This window comes from Durio zibethinus, chromosome 4 (genome assembly GCF_047325235.1).
Source record: "Durio zibethinus cultivar Kanyao isolate XHJ-2024 chromosome 4, ASM4732523v1, whole genome shotgun sequence".
Taxonomy (NCBI): Eukaryota; Viridiplantae; Streptophyta; class Magnoliopsida; order Malvales; family Malvaceae; genus Durio; species Durio zibethinus.
The window spans coordinates 33,333,969-33,352,487 of NC_143165.1; the positions used below are offsets into that span (position 1 = coordinate 33,333,969).

General features: G+C 29.9%; 3 protein-coding genes across 5 annotated transcripts; 1 reads left to right on the forward strand and 2 right to left on the reverse strand.

Annotated features, from left to right (window-relative positions):
* Positions 1–422: 422 nt before the first annotated feature.
* LOC111289016 (E3 ubiquitin-protein ligase AIRP2-like) lies at positions 423–3,875 on the reverse strand. 2 transcript variants are annotated; one of them, XR_016341728.1, is made up of 7 exons: positions 3,740–3,875; positions 3,472–3,576; positions 2,527–2,689; positions 2,353–2,419; positions 1,997–2,231; positions 1,672–1,913; positions 423–1,081 (listed from the first exon to the last, which is right to left on the reverse strand). XR_016341728.1 is itself a non-coding variant. In XM_022879900.2 (6 exons), exons 1-6 carry the CDS (start codon positions 3,751–3,753, stop codon positions 1,736–1,738), a joined length of 762 nt encoding a protein of 253 aa, XP_022735635.2. In that variant the 5' UTR covers positions 3,754–3,875; the 3' UTR covers positions 1,549–1,735. The 2 variants fall into 2 exon arrangements, 1 of the variants encoding a protein (XP_022735635.2); XM_022879900.2 differs by lacking the exon at positions 423–1,081 and having other exon boundaries at positions 1,549–1,913.
* A 5,838-nt stretch (positions 3,876–9,713) lies between these two features.
* On the forward strand, positions 9,714–12,362 carry LOC111288065 (E3 ubiquitin-protein ligase AIRP2-like). 2 transcript variants are annotated; one of them, XM_089759959.1, is made up of 5 exons: positions 9,714–10,066; positions 10,853–11,015; positions 11,158–11,224; positions 11,329–11,560; positions 11,687–12,362. In XM_089759959.1, the coding sequence occupies exons 2-5, from the start codon at positions 10,896–10,898 to the stop codon at positions 11,892–11,894; spliced, it is 627 nt and encodes a 208-aa protein (XP_089616085.1). In that variant the 5' UTR covers positions 9,714–10,066; positions 10,853–10,895; the 3' UTR covers positions 11,895–12,362. The 2 variants fall into 2 exon arrangements, with proteins under 2 accessions (XP_089616085.1, XP_022734557.2); XM_022878822.2 differs by having other exon boundaries at positions 10,036–10,392.
* A 1,227-nt stretch (positions 12,363–13,589) lies between these two features.
* On the reverse strand, positions 13,590–18,163 carry LOC111288064 (uncharacterized). Its single transcript, XM_022878820.2, has 9 exons — positions 17,658–18,163; positions 16,654–17,217; positions 15,970–16,572; positions 15,642–15,700; positions 15,485–15,556; positions 15,040–15,142; positions 14,877–14,948; positions 14,432–14,542; positions 13,590–14,045 (listed from the first exon to the last, which is right to left on the reverse strand). The coding sequence occupies exons 1-9, from the start codon at positions 17,715–17,717 to the stop codon at positions 13,824–13,826; spliced, it is 1,866 nt and encodes a 621-aa protein (XP_022734555.2). The 5' UTR covers positions 17,718–18,163; the 3' UTR covers positions 13,590–13,823.
* Between the last annotated feature and the right edge of the window lie 356 nt (positions 18,164–18,519).

The following is an 18,519-nucleotide window of genomic DNA, read 5'->3' on the forward strand; positions in this document are numbered from 1 at the left end:
ATAGTTTCAATATGTAAATAATTCAATAATATTAATTTATATTTTTATTTAAATTTAAATAAAATAAAAATATTTCATGCATCGCACAGATAGCAAACTAGTTTAGTTATAATTAACAAATTTTATTTAAATTTAATATTTTTTGGGTAATTTTAAGAAATTACTGCTCCTTCTATTTCCTTGTGGAAAGGAGGCATTCCACTGGGTTTCCTAACACAAACAGAATGGTTCAACAAAAAAAGAAATGGGGAACAACCTCATTTGGCTGGGAAAATTGGGTGTAGATGACTTTTGCTCGGTGTAACAAAAAGGATAATTTAAAACATGATATAGTGATATAATGTGAAAATATTATAAAAAATTATAAATGTGATATAATTTAAAATTTAATAAAAATCATATACAAATTTAACAAAATTAAAAAAATAAAATTTATATTTTTATATAAACACAAATTATAATACATAATTTTAATATAAAATATATAACTAACATATAAATTATTAATATTTTACATAATACGTATACATGGGATGGTCGTATACACAAATGATTAGAGTCATGCAGTGAGTTACAAATATAACCATTGGAATGGTCGTATCTCTAAAGTCCTTACGGTATGCATGCCTTCAAATAAAATCTCGTTATACAATTGTGAAAACGCTTATTATTAACTTAGAAATTATTTTTTGTTTGTCAGATACAGTGTTGGGTGCAAACTCCGTTGTGGTTTCAAGGGCAACCAACCGGTGGGATGGGATGCTGGCCACTAGAGAAGTTTTCGAGTCTCCAATATGCCAAGGATGAAATGGGTTGTTCAGTAGTTACCAGCAAAGCCGTCCGTAATGGCCCACAATGAGCTGCTCTGGACCAGAAGGCATTGGAAGAATTTTACTTCAGAGAAAGTCTGGTTCCAAATTACACAATTCGTATATGTTGATTATTTTAACACATACAAAACAATTATGGGAAACCTTGCAGGGTTTGGGTTTTCAGATGGATCCCAGGCATGCTGTGTCGTTGGAGGTGGATTTTTCAACTTTAACTTGCACAGTTTCTGTGGTATGATTAGCACCAATACCTGCAGCAACCCATCTGGTCAGGTCCACTGGGATGAGCTTCATCTCACAGAAGCAATACATCGACAAATAACTTGGCAAAGACAACCAAATGGTACCGTTTTCAACTTTCAACAGATTGATTAAGTGCATTTGACAACATGCTGAGAAACCCATTAAGGTTAAAAAGAAGTGAATGGCGTCAACTTCAGCAGAAACAATTTTCTTAAAAAGAAATTTTGTAATGTCTGAATCTTTCTCTAATCGAGGCCATTCTTTCCTCAATGACCTTCATTCATCTTTTATCTACAGTCTGATCCTTTTGTTTCTTTTTGAACCATTACGATATTGTATAGCCTGTATATCATTTTAAAGACTGAAACATCAAACTACCACCAAGTATCAACCATCTGTTTTACGCATACTTCTTCAACCAGTCACTTTGTGTATCACTTTCAACAAAAGATTAAGAGGAAATGGCAGACTCAAGTTTCAGAAATTACAGCTTCCATTAATAATTAATGAGGGTTTCTTACACTAATGTTCATTAACTTCCGAAAAGCGTAAAATGGGACTGCTTCTTTTCAGTAAGAAGCAGAGAGAATTTTCTTACCGGACTCTATTTACATTTGATGGTCGGCCTTTTCCATCTGCACACTATTTAAAAGAACTTCAAATCAAATTAGGTAATCTTTTGGAAGGCTGTTGATGTAGATGTAGAAACGCAACAAGTCCTCCTTGGAAACAGTTTCATTGTCGACCACATCATCATTGCAAGTAAGTACCCATAAATCTTCAGAGTTAACTCTTTTCATGCTCCCACGGCAAAATGGACAGGACTCTGATTTTGTGTTCCTATAATTTGAAAAGAAAAACCATTAAGGGTGAAACTTGAAAACATGGGGGTGTAAGAGGAATGGCATGAGGTTTTCAGTTACCAATTGCGGTAGCATCTGATGCACATTGCATGACAACAATTAGGCATGACCATTTTGGTGCAAGGCTCCAAGCAAATCCCACATTCATCTTCCCTCTCCAAATCAATATTCCCAAGTCCATCATCTAATTCAACTCTTTTCTTACCAGAACACCCCATGGTAAAATGCCCTTCCTTATCATCATCCAACACCCCCAAGTTACCATGGAGCCTTTGAAGTGATGGTAATATAACACCTACAATTTAGTTAATTAACAGAAAGGGATAATGGTAAGGTGAATGAATCATTATAGCCGAAATTCATGGTGTCATATAAACAAGAAAAAAAAAACACTCAAAATATTATTACATGCATACCATAAAACTCTCTAATTGTTGCCTTCCTTCCATGTGTAGATATCTTTGATCTCCCGTCCGTATATACCTGTAGCAAATAAGATAGAAATGAACAAATGGCACATAGAAATATGTATGTAAATAAATGTGAACCATCCTTTAAGAATCAAAATAAGTGAAGGAAGACAAACGAACCTTGTATACAAGTATGTGAAAGAGGTTTTGATATCTAGGGAGTAGACATATGCAGGAAGAATCCATCCATTGTAGCAAAAATAGAAAGAGGGGTGTCAAATGATTGTACACCAATTTCATTCGAAGATGTGCACCACTGTTGGCTCTTGGTATTGCAGCAGCCCTAAAGCCCCAAAATTTTATTAAATTTTGCTTAGAAGAATTAAAATGAAGACATCTAAATTACATTCTAACCTAATCATCCAAGCATCATAATAACCTAAAGTTAGACCAAAGAATAAAGCCAAACTTCCCAACTTCTTTTGTTTTTGATGAAAAATTCTATCATAAACGTGCTAATTTTTTTTTATATATAAAGGAGGCCACAGCCTGAGGATAAAGTAAGGTATTGCAAGTGGTGGGATTTGAAGCCAAACCTACTGGATAGCAAGTGGTTGCATCACTAAGCTCCGGGTTGATAAGCATGCAAATATTAATAGACCATTAAATTACTGAAATTTACTTCAGTTCCTATTAGGTAAAGAAACATCAAACTACCAACAAGTCCAACAAATAGGCAGACAGAGATTTTAGCTGGTATAAAAATTGCCAGCCAACAATCTACAATTCTAGACTATTTGCTAAAAAATCCGCAACTGGTTATGCCTTCCTACAAAGTCCTAGTCAGAGCACAATTATATCATCAGATCAGGCCAACCAAGTTTATGATAAAGAGTAAAGAACAACATAACATTCCAAACTGGGTAATTTTCCTTTTTCTTTCGAAACTAGCAGAGCAGCAAAAGAATTAAGCTTTTTGATCATGATCATGAAAAGCACCCCAACCAACTAATAAACACAAACAACAAGACCAAGTCAACAACCTACTTAAGGAATGGTGAAGGGAAAAAAAAATCAAAATAATAAATTTGCCAGAAAACTAAAAACCCAGAAAGGAAAACTTACAAAGCATTTGCATGTTGTATATCAGCCTCTAGTATTTTCAAAGAGTCTTGATAAGAACACTTGGACAACTGATAATACATCATCCCCATCTCTTTCACTCTTTCTCTTAACAAAAAAGGAAAAAACAGAGAAACAAAGAAACCTTGTCAGGGTATAAGAATCTACAAAGATGAGCAACAGGGTCTTTCTTTTTTGAGAACCTTATCCTCCCCCAAAGACTACAAAGAACAAGAAAAAAAAGGGTCTTTTTCTTCTCTCCTGCCCTTACCCTTCTCTTCGCATCCTTTTTGTGATTCGAAGGAGGCTCCAGTGAATAAAAAATATTGTAGTAATAATTATTCAACATGAAAATAAAAAGACTAATCCTTTTCTTTGGGTTTGGTTTTGTTCCTTAAATTTTTATGATTAAAGAAAAGAGTGAAGAATACGGTATAAAAAAATGCGTTTATTTCAATGTCTTACTTATTTCTCTTGCTCTTGTCTTAACCTTTGTGTTTTTTTTTTTTTTTTTTTTTAATTCTTATTTTAGTAATAACATAATCAGATTACAGTTAATATGATAATTTTTTTAACATAAGGTCATAATTATAACCATAGTATCAAAATTTTATTTGTATATAAAAATTTTAAATACAAAACAAAATGATAAAAAAATAAAAATGTTACATTTAAAATTTAAAAAAATTATTTTTGAAAAAATGAAAAATAAATTTTATATTTTTATATGTTAATTTTAATGTTTTACATATATTTAATATGAAATAAATATAATACGAAGATATGAATTATAAATTTAATTTTACATATTATTTTAGAGTTTTATAATATAATAATTGTTCATCTATTCAACAAAAAGCAATAATCAAAAGGTTTGTTTGAATTTCCAAAACCCTTGGTTGAATATTTTATTTAAGTAAAAAAGGGTGGCTATGTTTAATTTTAAACAATTGTTGTGACAGTTAGATTTCTGTTTCAAAGAAATCTAAAAAATCCAAAATCTATGGTCAAAATTATATTTTGTTTGAACAATGAATTTAAAAATCGAAAAGAAATAGAGTATTTGTTTATTATATCCTACAAAAATAATTTATCTTTAAGTAAATATGTTAATTTAATGAAAAAAACATGTAATTAATTTGTAATTATTAACATTATCATCTGTTTGTCAATGTTTTTGCTTTATACCAAAGTTTTAAAAAAGGACAAATCAGAAAATTCACTCAAGGTAATTTATATTCGATGGTACTAATAATTATATGAATGTATGACAAATCCTGTTTGTGCTTTTAACACAATCATCATTTCCACGTGGTTCTTTGCAGTTTTGACATTATAACTTTCCCATTCTCTACATTAGCAGTGAGTTTTGTGAATAGAAATAAGAACGGGGTGGATATGCGCTAGTTTTAAAATATTTTGTTTAATATTTAAAATATTTGAATTTATTTAAATTTAAATTCATTTAAATGAGTATTATCTGTAAAAATATTTGAATTTATTAAAGTATTTGTTTATTTAATTTATTATTAAAAAATAAAATAAATAAAATTTTAATTTAAAATTTCAATTCATTCTTAATTAATAATAAAAAATATTTTTAAAGTTTTAAAATTTTCACAAATATAAAATTAAATATTTTATATGTAATGAGTTACGGATTCAAATACGAATTCAGATATCCATTTATTTTCATTAAAACTTAAATGGATTGAAATATTAGATATCTAGAAGATATATCCATATTCACTCTGAATTTGTTATGAATAATAAATTATTATTCAAATATATTAATTATTTATTTATAACTATCAAAATCTGACATAAATGAATAAAATAATGATAGATATTCATTTATTTACTAATTATTATAACCTCTATTTGTGGGAGAAAAAAATTAGTTAAATATATATTTGACTTATGAATTTTGTAATTTGGGTCACATTAGTAACTAAATTTTTTTTTTTGTTACATTGGTACTTGAACTTTTAAATTTTTATCATATTGGTACCTCTGATTAACACTATTAGTTAACTTCGATAACTTAGCATGAATATCAAATAAGATGCTGATATATGTCAAAAAGTTCACTCAATACTACATCATCATTATATCATAGTTAAGTCATCTTTAATAAAAAATTAAAAAAATTCTAAAAAAAATTCTAAAAAATTTCAAAAGTGAAAAAAAAAATCTAAAACCTCAAAAAATTTTATGAAATTCTAAAAATTATAAAATAATTTTTCAAAATTTTTTTAAAATTTTAAGAAAAATTTTAAAAATTCAAATAAAACTTCAAAAAATATAACAATATTATGAAAAATTTTTAGAAAATTCAAAAAAATTTTAAAATTTCTGAAAAATTTTAAAAAATAAAAAATCTTATAAAATTTTCAAAAAAAATTAAAATATAAAAAAATTTTAAAATTCTAAAAATATTTTAAAAAATTCTAAAAACTTTTAAAAAATAAAAAAGATATAAAATACTAAAAATTATAGAAAACTTTTTAAAAATAAAAAAAGAAGTAAAGAAACTTAAAAATTTTCAAAAAATTCCAGATTTCAAAATAATCCAAAAAATTTAAAAGAAAAAAATGACTGTTTTAATAAAATTTAAAAATTTGTTAAAATTAAAAAAAACCCAAAATAAAAAATTAAATTTTTTTTTAAAATACAATAATTTTTTAAAAAAAATTTAAAAATTCTAAAATTTTGACATATATTTTAATCTTACAATTTCAATTATATATATATATATATATTTAATTTTTATATTTTTTGAAAAATTTTGGCTTTTTACTAAATTTTTTGCATTTTAATTTTTTTAGATTTTTTTATATTTTAAACAATGTTTCAAAATTTTGAAATTATTGAATTGTCCAAAAAATTTTAAAAGCATTTACATTTTTCCTTATTTTAAGTTTTTTAAGTTTTTGTATTTTTTTAAACTTTAAGAAAATTTAATTTTTGTAAATTTTAATTTTTTTAAACTTTTTGATTTTTTAAAAATTTCCAAATTTTTAAAAATTTCCAAATTTTGATAATTTATAAAATATTTCATATTTCATATTTTTTATAAATTTTAAAATTTTTTATTATTTTTTAAAAATTTCTAGAATTTTTTAGAATTTTAAGAATTTTTCAAAATTTTTGAGAAACTGTAAAAAAATTTGCATATTAAAAAATATTTTAAGAATTTTTTATAAAAATTTTCAGTATTTTTTATAATATTTTAAATTAAATTTTTTTTATAAAATTTAAAATTTTTTTAAAATTTTGTCAAAATTTGTCAAATTTTTTATATTTATTTTGAATTTTTATATGTTTGTAATTTTTTTTAAGTTTTTAGAATTTTTAAAAAACTTTTAAAAAAATTATATTTTTAATAAAATTTTTAATATTCTTCTAAGAATTTTTAAATTTTATAGATTTTTTTGAATTTGTTTAATAATTTTTAAAAAAATTTTAGATTTTTTAGAAGTTTTAGTTTTTTTTTTATTTTTCATTTAAATATGATGTTGGTATAATCTAAAATTGATGGTGTGACGTTGATTAAATTTTTTAGACATGTGTTAGTATTTTATTGGATGTTAATTTTGCGTTAATAAAATTAACTAACGATATTAGAAAGAGGTATCAATATGATAACGATTTGAAAGTTCAGGTATTAATATGTCAAAAAAAATTTTAGATATTAATGTGACAAAAATTACAAAATTCAAAAACCAAATATGGATTTAACCTCAAAAAAAATGTGTGAAAGAAAAACTTTTTTGATAAAAAAATAATGGGAGAAAAAATGAATGAATATACAAACTTTTTTTCTTTCAAATGCAATCTTTATAAATATAAAAAAAAATCATTCAATTTAAATTAATAAATTTTTTTATAATTTTATTCTTAATCCCTTTTTTTATTTTCTATTATTCATATTAAATATAATAAAATATAATTGGATTGTTTTTAAAATTTAATAATTTTATATTCATTGGTTTAAAATTTAAATAATTCAAGTGTCAAAATTAAATGATCCAAATATAAAATAAATCAAATTAAAAAAAATGAAATCTAAAGTGATCAAAACTTGAACAATTCAAATTTTCTTCAAATTAAAATGATTAGAGTCAAAATGGTTCAACCTGACTTGTATAATTATCACTTCTAATAGAGAATTACCCTAATCAATATGATCAATTTATTAAAGGTAAAAAAATTGGCAAGCCTGCCCCATGTTGCATGGAGCTGTCTTCTGTTTGGCAAAATTATCCACCCTCTGCGGATAGCCAATTAGCGTAAACTAACCTAATGGACCAGCAATAATTAAAAGCAACCTAAATTATTATATGTATCGCGCTTATTAAATTAAATAGGCTTTTAGAGTTTAGGATATAAGGATTAAAATTTAAAATTTAAAATTAAAGTTTTTTTTTTTTTTTCATGTAAAAAAACATTAAGACTTGACCTAAATTTTATTGTCCCGCCTGCTTCTAATAGGAGGAGAAATAATTCATCAGTTCACTGAATTTGGATTTTTCAGTGTAAAATTAAAACAAAAGATATTTTTTAATTATTTAATTGGCTTTTAAATATTTAATTTTATAGTTATTTTTATGTTTGTATCCAAACATATATCTTATTATTAATTTTTAATTAAAATATAAAAAAAATCTCTAAATTATAATTAAAAAATCATCTAGGGCTTCATTTTTTATTGCAATCAATTAATCCACCTAGCACTTATTTGTATTCAATTAAATTCTTATTTGAAAGAAAAAGTTAATACCATTAATTTTTGTTGCCAATTAAAATAAAATTTCATGTAATATTAGTAAAATAAATTAAAATTTACCACATGACGTAATTAATGTATGAGAAAATCAAATAAAATAAACTTTTCTTTTCTTTTCTATTTTCTCCGTCTCTTTTTCTAAGATTAATCTAAAGGCTCAATTAATTATAATTCGAGTGTTGATTGATTTAATTTTGCTCTGTAATTAGATTTTGTTCATTTAAGAGTTTAATTGAATCGAAATAAAAGCTTAAAGTTTAAATTAATTACAATAAAATGTTACGAGTTTAAATGATTATTGAATTATAATTCAAATTTTTTTTAGTCTTTAACTTTGTTTTTAATCTCAACTATAATAATTAATTTTATCGTCATTACTATTTTAATTTATCAAAAGTTATAACAAATACTAATTTTTCATTATAAAAAAAAGTGAAAATAAAAAGAAAAGAAGATGTCAAAGAAAAAAACAGGAAAAAGGCAAAGGGTCTCCAGCTAAATTATACAAAGATAACATAGTAGGGGTAACAACAATTCATATTGGATCGCGATTTTTTAAAGAATACATAAAATTATAGATTTTTAAAATTGGAATTGAATTTTTATCTAATTTAATCTAAACCAAATTTTACCGGTTTCATTTATTGATTTTTAAATTTAAATTTTATATATTATTTTAATATAATTTTTAATATATTTAAATAAATTTAAATATAAAATAAATAATTTTATTTTATAAAAATTTAAAAATATATAAAAGCTAACAAAATAGATAATTAGGTTTATTTTGATTTTTTTTAATTTTTAGTTTTTCATTCAAAATTCAGTCCAAATTTAATATATATATATATATATATTTAATATGAATCAAATAAAAAATTCGATCAAATTAGATCAAATATTATAATTTTAAATCAATTTTTATTTTATTTTTTTCATCCTGACCAACAGCCGAACTGATTGACTGCAAAGTCGGTCCCTTAGAAAGGCCCTACGCGCCAAGCACATAGCATTCGACCCATCACCTTAAAAAAAGGTACATGCAAGAAATTAAATCTAGTTATATCACCTCATAAAAATGAGGAAACACCAAAAAAAAAAAAAAAGTTTAATAATAGGAAGAAAAATATGCCTCTCAAACTAGTGTAACTTCTTCAGCTCTTCATTAGGAAACCAATGCTATCATTTATTTATGGATGACCCATAGGCCAACTGATTAGATGAAATGCCTCCGGGTTGAAATCATTGCAGCCAGGGCCCCCAAACCCTTCCTCTTAATGAACCTCTCTATAGTCTCAAATGGGTAGATAAAACCATTCTATCATCTATATATATCAGTAAGTCATTTTCATATATCAGAGAAATACAACTATCTAAGAGTGACCCTCATGTGCTGAATGATCAATCATAGTGTAATTTCAGACTTTATTAAGAATTTTTTTTATGTATGAACTCTAGACCAAAGGGCTCTGGCTTTGAACTAAACATGACAGGGTCAGTGAATACCTAAGACCAAAACAAAGGATGGGCCTGCATGATTGAATTCGTTGAACCTGCAATTTTTCTATACCTTTCATCTTGTCTTTTTCAAGATGAGCTATCTTATTTAATCTCTACCAGCTTTATTTCCTTTTTTTTTCTTTTTTCTTTTCCCAATTTAAGTTTGTAATGTTGATTTCAGATAAGAAAATTTTATTAGGAGCTAACCAGTAGGCAAAGTCAGACTTGGGGGTGGATAATGCCAGCACCTAAAGTGCATTGGAGAAAATAATGAAGGCAAAGAAAGAAAAGATGCATTAGATAGAGAAGGTATCCCTTTCTTTTCTTGAAATTTGAAAGGTTTGAACACTAAGCAAGCTTTCTCTCTCTTTCTTTTTAAAAGTCTGCCAACATTAGTCCTGTCCACCAAATTCCATTATTCCTTTAACAAACCAAAAAACCACTCCACCACAAAGGCCAGTCATTTTATCCTTCTTGCTCCCCCTGCTCTTTCCCTTTTTGTCTTTGCTTTTACTCTACTTTTTATCTCATAACACAAAAAGGGGGGAATCAATGTTGCAAAAACAGCCCAACAAATCATCTTTTAGGGAATCTCTCAAAGCTCTTGAAGCTGATATTCAGCATGCTAATAGCCTGTAAATCTGTTTTTGCAAATTGATTGAGTTGCATTTACAAGTTCATAGTCTTTATCCACAATTGGCATATCATGTTTCATAAAGTCGATTTCTTTACTACCAATTTGCATTCTTGCTTTGTCCTGAAATGCTAAAAGCTGTTGTTCTTTCTGCCTTCTGTGTATTCCATTGCCTGCTTAATTCTATTTAGTTATGATGTTTTGGTTGAAGTTTATCATCAAAATGCCAACTTTGCTGAAGTTGGATATCAATTCGGATTTGTGATTGGAATCTTTTATAGACGTTGATATAGGCTAATTTTGTCAATTGTTGATTGTTCCAGCGGAAAGGAAATGATTGCTTTGGCTTTTAGTATCAGTATTTTACATTGAAGAATTTCTTTGTTTATTACTTGTTTTTATAAGGTCTTGACAGTAGCCATGTAAATTTTGACTTTGGTTTCTTGGGGTGAAATTTACAGGGCAGCTGCTCTACCAAGAGATTATGGTGGCAATTGTTACCAAATGAGATTATCTTATAGCCCTTTTGCACCCTTCATCCTGTTTTTGATTGAATGGATGGATTATAGTTGTACAGATACCCTTCCCAGTTGTCTAGGCCTTCTCCATATACTTGTATACAAAGTTAGTATTTATTTTCAGCTTGTTTTTTCCATTTTGCAACATTTAAAGCAGAAAAAAGATTAGTTGGATGAGGTTTTCTTTTTATTTTTCTCAATTGGATTATGAGTTCGTTTTTTAAACAAAGTTCCATAATATTGCCCAGGCATATGCTGATGGAATGCCAGCTCTATCCTCAAAAGATAGAAAAGCAACTCTAAGGGAATTTTATGGTATGTTTTCTCTGGTGTTTCTTGGTAATAGAATTCCTATTTGTTTCTTCAGCTTTCCTTTTACTTCCTCATGTTCCAGTGTACTTATTGGACACTATTTGCAGCTGTTATTTACCCTTTGCTCAGACAACTTGGAGATGAGTTTATTGAATTGGAAGATAATAAGAAAGGCCGATGCACTGAAGTTTCGAGCAGAAAGAGAGTTGAAGATCGCAAGAGGTTCTCTGATAAAGATTTAGAGAGAGATGATGAATGTGGAATATGCATGGAGAATTGCACAAAGATGGTTCTGCCCAACTGCGGGCATGCCTTATGCATAAGCTGCTTCCATGACTGGTATTCCTGGTTCTCCAGTTTGCTATTCATGTTGGTCTTTTTAGATTACTTATGATTAAAAATTTTACTTAACCATGATTTTTTATACTACTATTCATCTTTCTTGTACACTGATCGGAGTTGCAGGAATATCCGTTCTCAATCCTGTCCTTTCTGCCGTGGTAGTTTAAAGAGAGTGAGTTCTAAAGATCTGTGGGTTCTCACAAGTGCCAATGATATAATCGACATGGTTACTCTTGCAAAAGAGAACTTGAGGTGTCTATATCTCTACATCGAAAACCTGCCTTTTGTTATGCCTGAGACACATTCATATGTATCTGATTACATGATCTGACTACGAAATGAAGACTGCAGTCCAACCACTGCAGAAAACCGTCGTCCCTACATTGTACATACAATATGGTATAGGTAAGCCTGAGCTTATCTGATGAACTCTTGAGTCTTGACGGTCTGTTCAATGGCAGCTGTATATAGTAATTAACTGAGGTGCTGCCTACATGTCACATGGGTTTCAAAACTAGCAAGAAGTTGACTCTGAAGATTTGTGAAATTTGGTATAGAACAGTCTGGATAAAAGCAGAGAGGCAGGGATTACAAACCTGAATATATATTACATGTAGAAGATAACAGATCCAAACTGAAAACAAAAAAGGTATTATTGGCATTTAACTCAGCTTTTTTCGAACCTGAGTGCTGGAATGGAAATATAAAGAGTTTATTATCTCATGGAATCTTCAGTTTCTGCTTACTGTCATCTGATCTACGATATGAATATCATGGATCAAATGAATCTTTCTTGAAACTTGTGCCTCATCGATGAATTCCTATCATAAAATTGCCTGTGACTGGATTATTTTCATAAACGTTTTACCTCAACAATGAATTGCATCCTTAGAAAAGTATTTCTTTTCTTGAATTTGCAGGATTTGAATTTCGTTATCACAAACTAAAAGTTCATACTCTAATAATAGATCATGCAGCCGTTGACAGCAATGTACTTTGATTGCTATATAATTATGAATCCAGGGTTCCAAGTTAAGATTTTCCTGGTGTCAATTTTGTTATACTGAATTAATCAGTAGGTACCTACCCTTTAACAGCAAGCAAAAGATCATTCTTATACTGTAATCCCTGTTGTTCTACACTCTTTTATATTGCCTTTTCTACGTTACTTTGCCTCCATCTTTAAGTCACCACAGAAAATTTTTTTAAATTTTATTTTTTACCAAAGAGGCCATAACTTTGAAAAAAAAAAGGATCCCTGTAACTTTTCCGGATCTAAATAAATAAGTTTCCTCCCCGAATTTAGTTATAAAGACATCATAATAAGCATTGTCTTATGGTAACTTATTTACCTTAAAAAAAATTACCAATCTCTAACCTTGCCATTGGTAAGAAACAAGTCAAGCTCAAAGCATGCCAATGCTGGACTTGAATGAGTTCACCAAAGCCATATTTTCACCCATTTTAGAAGAAATATATAGTTTCAAGTAACTAACCAATTTTCAATTAAATTATACTCAATTAATCAATATTTCTTAGAGATTATTGATCAATATTTAGCCTTTAAAGTGTAAAAAACTGTATATCCAACACCCGGATTAATATTATAAAACCAAAAACTCAAATTGATTACTAAAAAATGTTGCCTGCCACTTGCAGGTAAATACCTCCCATTTAGTTTTTGCTCTTTATAGTGCCAAGTTATTTGAAAAAGCACAACCAAGCAACTACAATTAACAATTTTGTCGTACATTTTTGGTAGAAAAGAGAGCTTTTTGAGGAAAAACATGTGTGGTCTATTCAACTTTTTTGGATTGTTTAAAAAATGGATGTAAGCAATTGCACTTATATGCTTCTTTCAAATAAGAATAAATAGCTTTATTGCTCTTAAGAATACCATTTTTTTTTTAATTTAATTTTTTGCGCAAGTTGGGGAAGGGGATGCTCATCATTCACTTGATTTTGTATAGCAGGGTCTTGCGTCTCCAAAACGCTCAACTGATTTTGAGATGCATCTTAGGGCCAATTTAGCACACACAACTAACATAGAGCAGAAAACTTATATACAGGCAGGCAGCTAAGGTTCCTTACATTATTGTACGTAAGATTGATGTGGTATTGGCCCAAATGTAAATTCTATCTTCCATCATAACATTACTTTGAATTTCTATAATTATTTAATTACTAAAGGAACTAAAAATGTCAGTGGCAGCATCCACCCAGCAACTGATCCTCCATGTTCACACCTGTATGAAATACTCTATTTGCCAACTGAAGGTTGGATATTTTGGGAAGCATTTTCATGCCTGTTCTTTGGCAATGAGGTCATCGAACAAGCCATCCTGTTATTTTTCCCTAATACATGCTTAGAGCTTTCAGTATCGATGGAAGGCCTCCTTGGAGGTCTAGAGTTTGCATCCTGCACTGTGCTGGGAGGTGGCTTCCTTCCAAATTTTGGTGATTGAGGCCAAGTTGAAGTGATCTGCAAGGCATGATTTACTGTTAAATCTGGAACACAAAAGCTGTAAGCACCTAAGATAATATAGAACATCATCCTCTGCAATTACACCCACTCAAAGGAGAAAGGAATAAAGGAATTTGACACTCAAGGAAGGTTGGGACAGAGTTTAGTCCACCTCTGCACCAGCTGACCATCGAGAGAAATATAGGATCACAAAGTAGATTGAACTAACAATATAACTTACGACAAAATTAAATCTATTTCTTGGCATAGAGAACAAATATTTAAACTCATGGCCAAACTTTTCAAGATACTGTTTAAGGCAAGCAGCATAAATTGTTGCATGGTTAATTCCATTATAATGTAATCAGTATCGAAATGAAGTCAGTTAAGATAGACATAAGAACCTTCTTAACATGATTGTGTGAAGACTGTGATCCATGGTATAAATCTTCATTTGGTCTAGCTTTAAAGTCAGTGCTCTGCCTGAGTTTAGTAAGGTCATTCTTTTCTTTCTCCTGCATATCATGCCATAAATTGGTTTCACATGCAAAGAAGCAAATGAGATAATTTCACTCAAAAGAAGCAAATGAGATTAAAGGAAACAGTGTACTATATTCATGCATAATTACATAATCTGCACGTGCACACACAGAATATCCATAATGTGAATATACTACGACATAATATTCTAGATCAAATTGGGCAACTCATCCAAAAGGATTCTTGAATTAGTTCACATCTCTGCAATTTAGGAGCTTGGCCTCCGCAACTGCAGGGTTTTATCAATTACACTAGTGCTAACTCCAAAATCCATATATCAATATCCTAACAAAGACGCCTGACTTGTACCTTTGATCCTATTTGCTTTTGTGATTTTTCCACCTCCTTTGAATTCATCTTATCTGCTAGCTTCTTAAAGAACTGGTATGGGGCAAATAAGGAAACACTGAGTCTTGGTACAATTTCAAATCATGACAAGTAAAGCGTGAGGAAAAGTAACAGTAAGACTTGCCTCTTTCCGTTTTGCTGCCCTTTCTTCACTCCTGAAACTAAACGGAGAGGAACTAATAGCAGATCTTCTACTAGCTCCACTTGCAGTTGAAGATTTTGAGCAGCTGCCACACATTCAATAAAGAATAATTATGGGGTCAGTATAAAGAAAAGGGCTTCACTAATTAGGTCAATAGTATCTGAGACCCAATATGGAAAGTCAAATAAGGATAAAGGAGCATACAGAAACTATTGAATGGGGCATAACATCATAAGATTATAAACTTAATCTTAGTACTTCGAAATTAAAAAGTGAATAGCACAGCCAAAATATAGAATTTACTGTGTACAGTATAATGCACTTTTGGTAGTTTCCCAAAAAAAAAAAGTATACTAAAAACTTGATTAGTTTTCAGACATCCCCTGTATACAAAACATGTAAAAGGTTAAGTAGCAAAAGCTCTTACTTGGAGAGAGTGGGCCATCTCCCATCTCCTGTTACCCCTCCTGAAACTGACTTATTGGGTGCTGCTCTAGTCCTGTAGATACAGATCTAATCATGTCAAGGAAAGGGAATCCTTTTAGGAAAAGTGTCAGCAAAGGCATTTTGGGAGGGAAAATTACCTTTTATCTTGTGACAGAGGAACTTTTGAAGCAAGCTTTGAACCCCCATTAACAGATGCCTGCAGTTTGGGAATGAAACTCCTCGGTCATTTAAAAAGTCTGAATCACTTGGTGTCTACTTCCTAAACAATTAGCACCATCTAAAAGAGTTTCTAAATAAAAATGTATACTCAACAATATTGTGCTTTTTTTCCCCTTTGAAACATCATAAATATTGTTATTTTGTCATCCACTATAGAAAATATAGAATACTATTTCAGCACATGCAAGTGTCTTAATGTGCAGACAAGGCAAACAGCAAATAAATAAGGTGAGACAGAAGAAGTACCCTGGTTGGAGTTTGTAGTGGAGTCAAACTTTCTCTGGATATCTTAGGTGATGTTTTATTGGTTTCACCAGTTCGCATAGTGAAATTCATTGACATGTGAAGGGATTTTTGAACAATTCTCCTCTGCTCAGTTGAGTCTACTGCAGACGTCTTATTAATAAGAGCATGGTTGTTCGCAATTCTTGAAGGTGCTCGTTTGGATGCTCTGCCATGATTGGATAACTTCAACATGGAATTTGATTGTCTTTTGTCACTTGATGGAGCTAAATTCTCCTGATCAGCAGCTTTCTTCAACGTCCTGGTTGGGGTTTGTAGAGAAGTTGGACTATCTTTTGGCATTCTCAACGATGTTTTAGTAGTTTTACTGGAACCAGAAGTAACAGTAATTGACTTGTGAAGCGAGTTTGGAATTGTGTTCATCTTATCATTTGAGTTTCCTGCAAACTTAGCAACACCAGTATCACTCCTGGCTTGTGCTGAAGCCACTATTTTAGAAGGGTTTAATGGAAGTTGGGATGCTCTGATGGGTGTTGATGACTTTGACAATGAACTTGTTCGCCTTTTGTTGCTTGATGAAGTTGAGTTCTTCTGATCGGTACATTCCTGCAGCATCGCAGAATGAGGACAATCATGAAAACCTGAAAAAGGAAGAATAAAAGAGAACTTTGTTTAAATTAACGTTACCTTATGGGGCATCTTCTTGTGTGGGGTTGCCATAATCATGTCATGGTTGTCAATATTTTCAAGCGCCTTTGAATTTTCAATCTGGGTATTATTCTCTATAGTCACATTTTGTTCGATTACTGCTTGACCTCCTTCTGCATCAGTAACATCCATATTATCTCGTTCAACATTAAGATTTCCTGCATCTACATCCGCGGTATTAGCTACCGCAACATCAGAAACACCATTATCCTGTTGATTCATAGCTAAAGAGGTATCTGCATTGGCTGAATCTGTATTTAAGGAAGAGACAGCAAGCGCTGCATTTATAGTTCCCGTTTGAGAGGCACCATTGATAACGGTATTTGCTTGCTCAAGCAAGGCTGCTGCTCTCATTGCAGCTCTTCTATTGTAATGTGCTTCAAAATAAGCTTTCTTCTGAGCAACGGATCCTGGCTCTGAAAACTTTTCCACTTCTTCCAAGTAACGATTGTTAGAGAAGGTTGACCATTTCTCCCAAGCCAGCGAGTCTGACATAAATCTGCCGAAAGATACTGATTCTGTGAGGGCACGAATTGGGTCACCCTGTGATTCAAAACCAATCATCAGTTTCCTGACCAAATTCTTCAAAGCTTGGCTCTAAAACTGCTGATCCCACACTGATCAAAGAATAAAACTAAAAGGTTCTCGACAAGCTCCATCCCTTATTGACATCTCTATTCATTAGTATAAAAACTGATTAAAAAAAAAACAGAATAATTAAAAGTTTTTCTTAGGGAAAGCATTGGAATGACAAGCTATCATAATATGTTCTGTTTGGTTCCTGAGAGAGTGAAAGGAAACGGTTATTAACAGCCCTAATGTGTTATTCATGTCTCTTATGAGTACCCATTTTCCCATAATTTTCCAGCGACCAAACAAGTGTCAGTAAAATAAACAACTGAACTAAGAAAACCCATTAAGTAAACATAGTAAAATGAACAGCTTTTATAAGTAAAGTTTCAGTTTTTGTTCACAAAACTGACCTCTTTAGCTTTATGAGAAATATCTGCAGGATTAGAGAATGATTTTACGGATTCACCCATTTCCAAAACAACTCAAAAGTTTTTTTTTTTTTCAGTTCCCTGCTCTCTTCTCTTGCTCTCCTCGTTCGCTCTTGTACTTCACAACTTGCCTATCTCACTCTGCAAGTAAAAAGAAACCCAACAAGACAGATTCCCTTTTCTAACCGTTATTTGAAACCCAGGCTCTCTTTATCACAAGGTTCATGGTCATAGGTCCATTTCAATGTCCCCAGGCTAAACAATGGGTGAAAGTCACCAAGAACAGCAAGAAAAGGAAGCTATTTTTTTTTCGCTTTTTCCTTCTTGTTCTTTTGAACCTCACTTTATAACTCTGTTTCCTTTTTTTTTTTTTTTCCCTATGTCTTCCTATGAATCTATGTTTGTAAAAAATCTAATAATTTTCTTGTGCGTAAGATGGATCTGATTGGTGGTCCCATTTGTTGAGATTTAAGAGCTTCCTAACGTTTAGTTCCCTTTTTTTTTTGGTTTTCTCTTATAGATGATTACTTACCACTAGTTCCTGCTCAGTCGAGACCGATTAAAAAAAGAAAAATGGGTGGATACTATGAATTTAGAGAATCTGTAAGCTTTATTGCGTTTGTTTAATTGGGCTGCTAAATTGAATTTGGAAGCCATGAAAAAAAAAAAATAAAGGTAGGGCCATAGAGGTAGACAAATCCCATCTCAACAAAATAATTTTTTTTCGAAAGAGATTATAGTTCGAGAGTTTTATATAATGAAATTTAAAATTTAAATTTATTAAATATTATGTTTTAAAAATAATTATATAATAAAGTCAAAGTTAAAAAAAAAAAAGGGATTT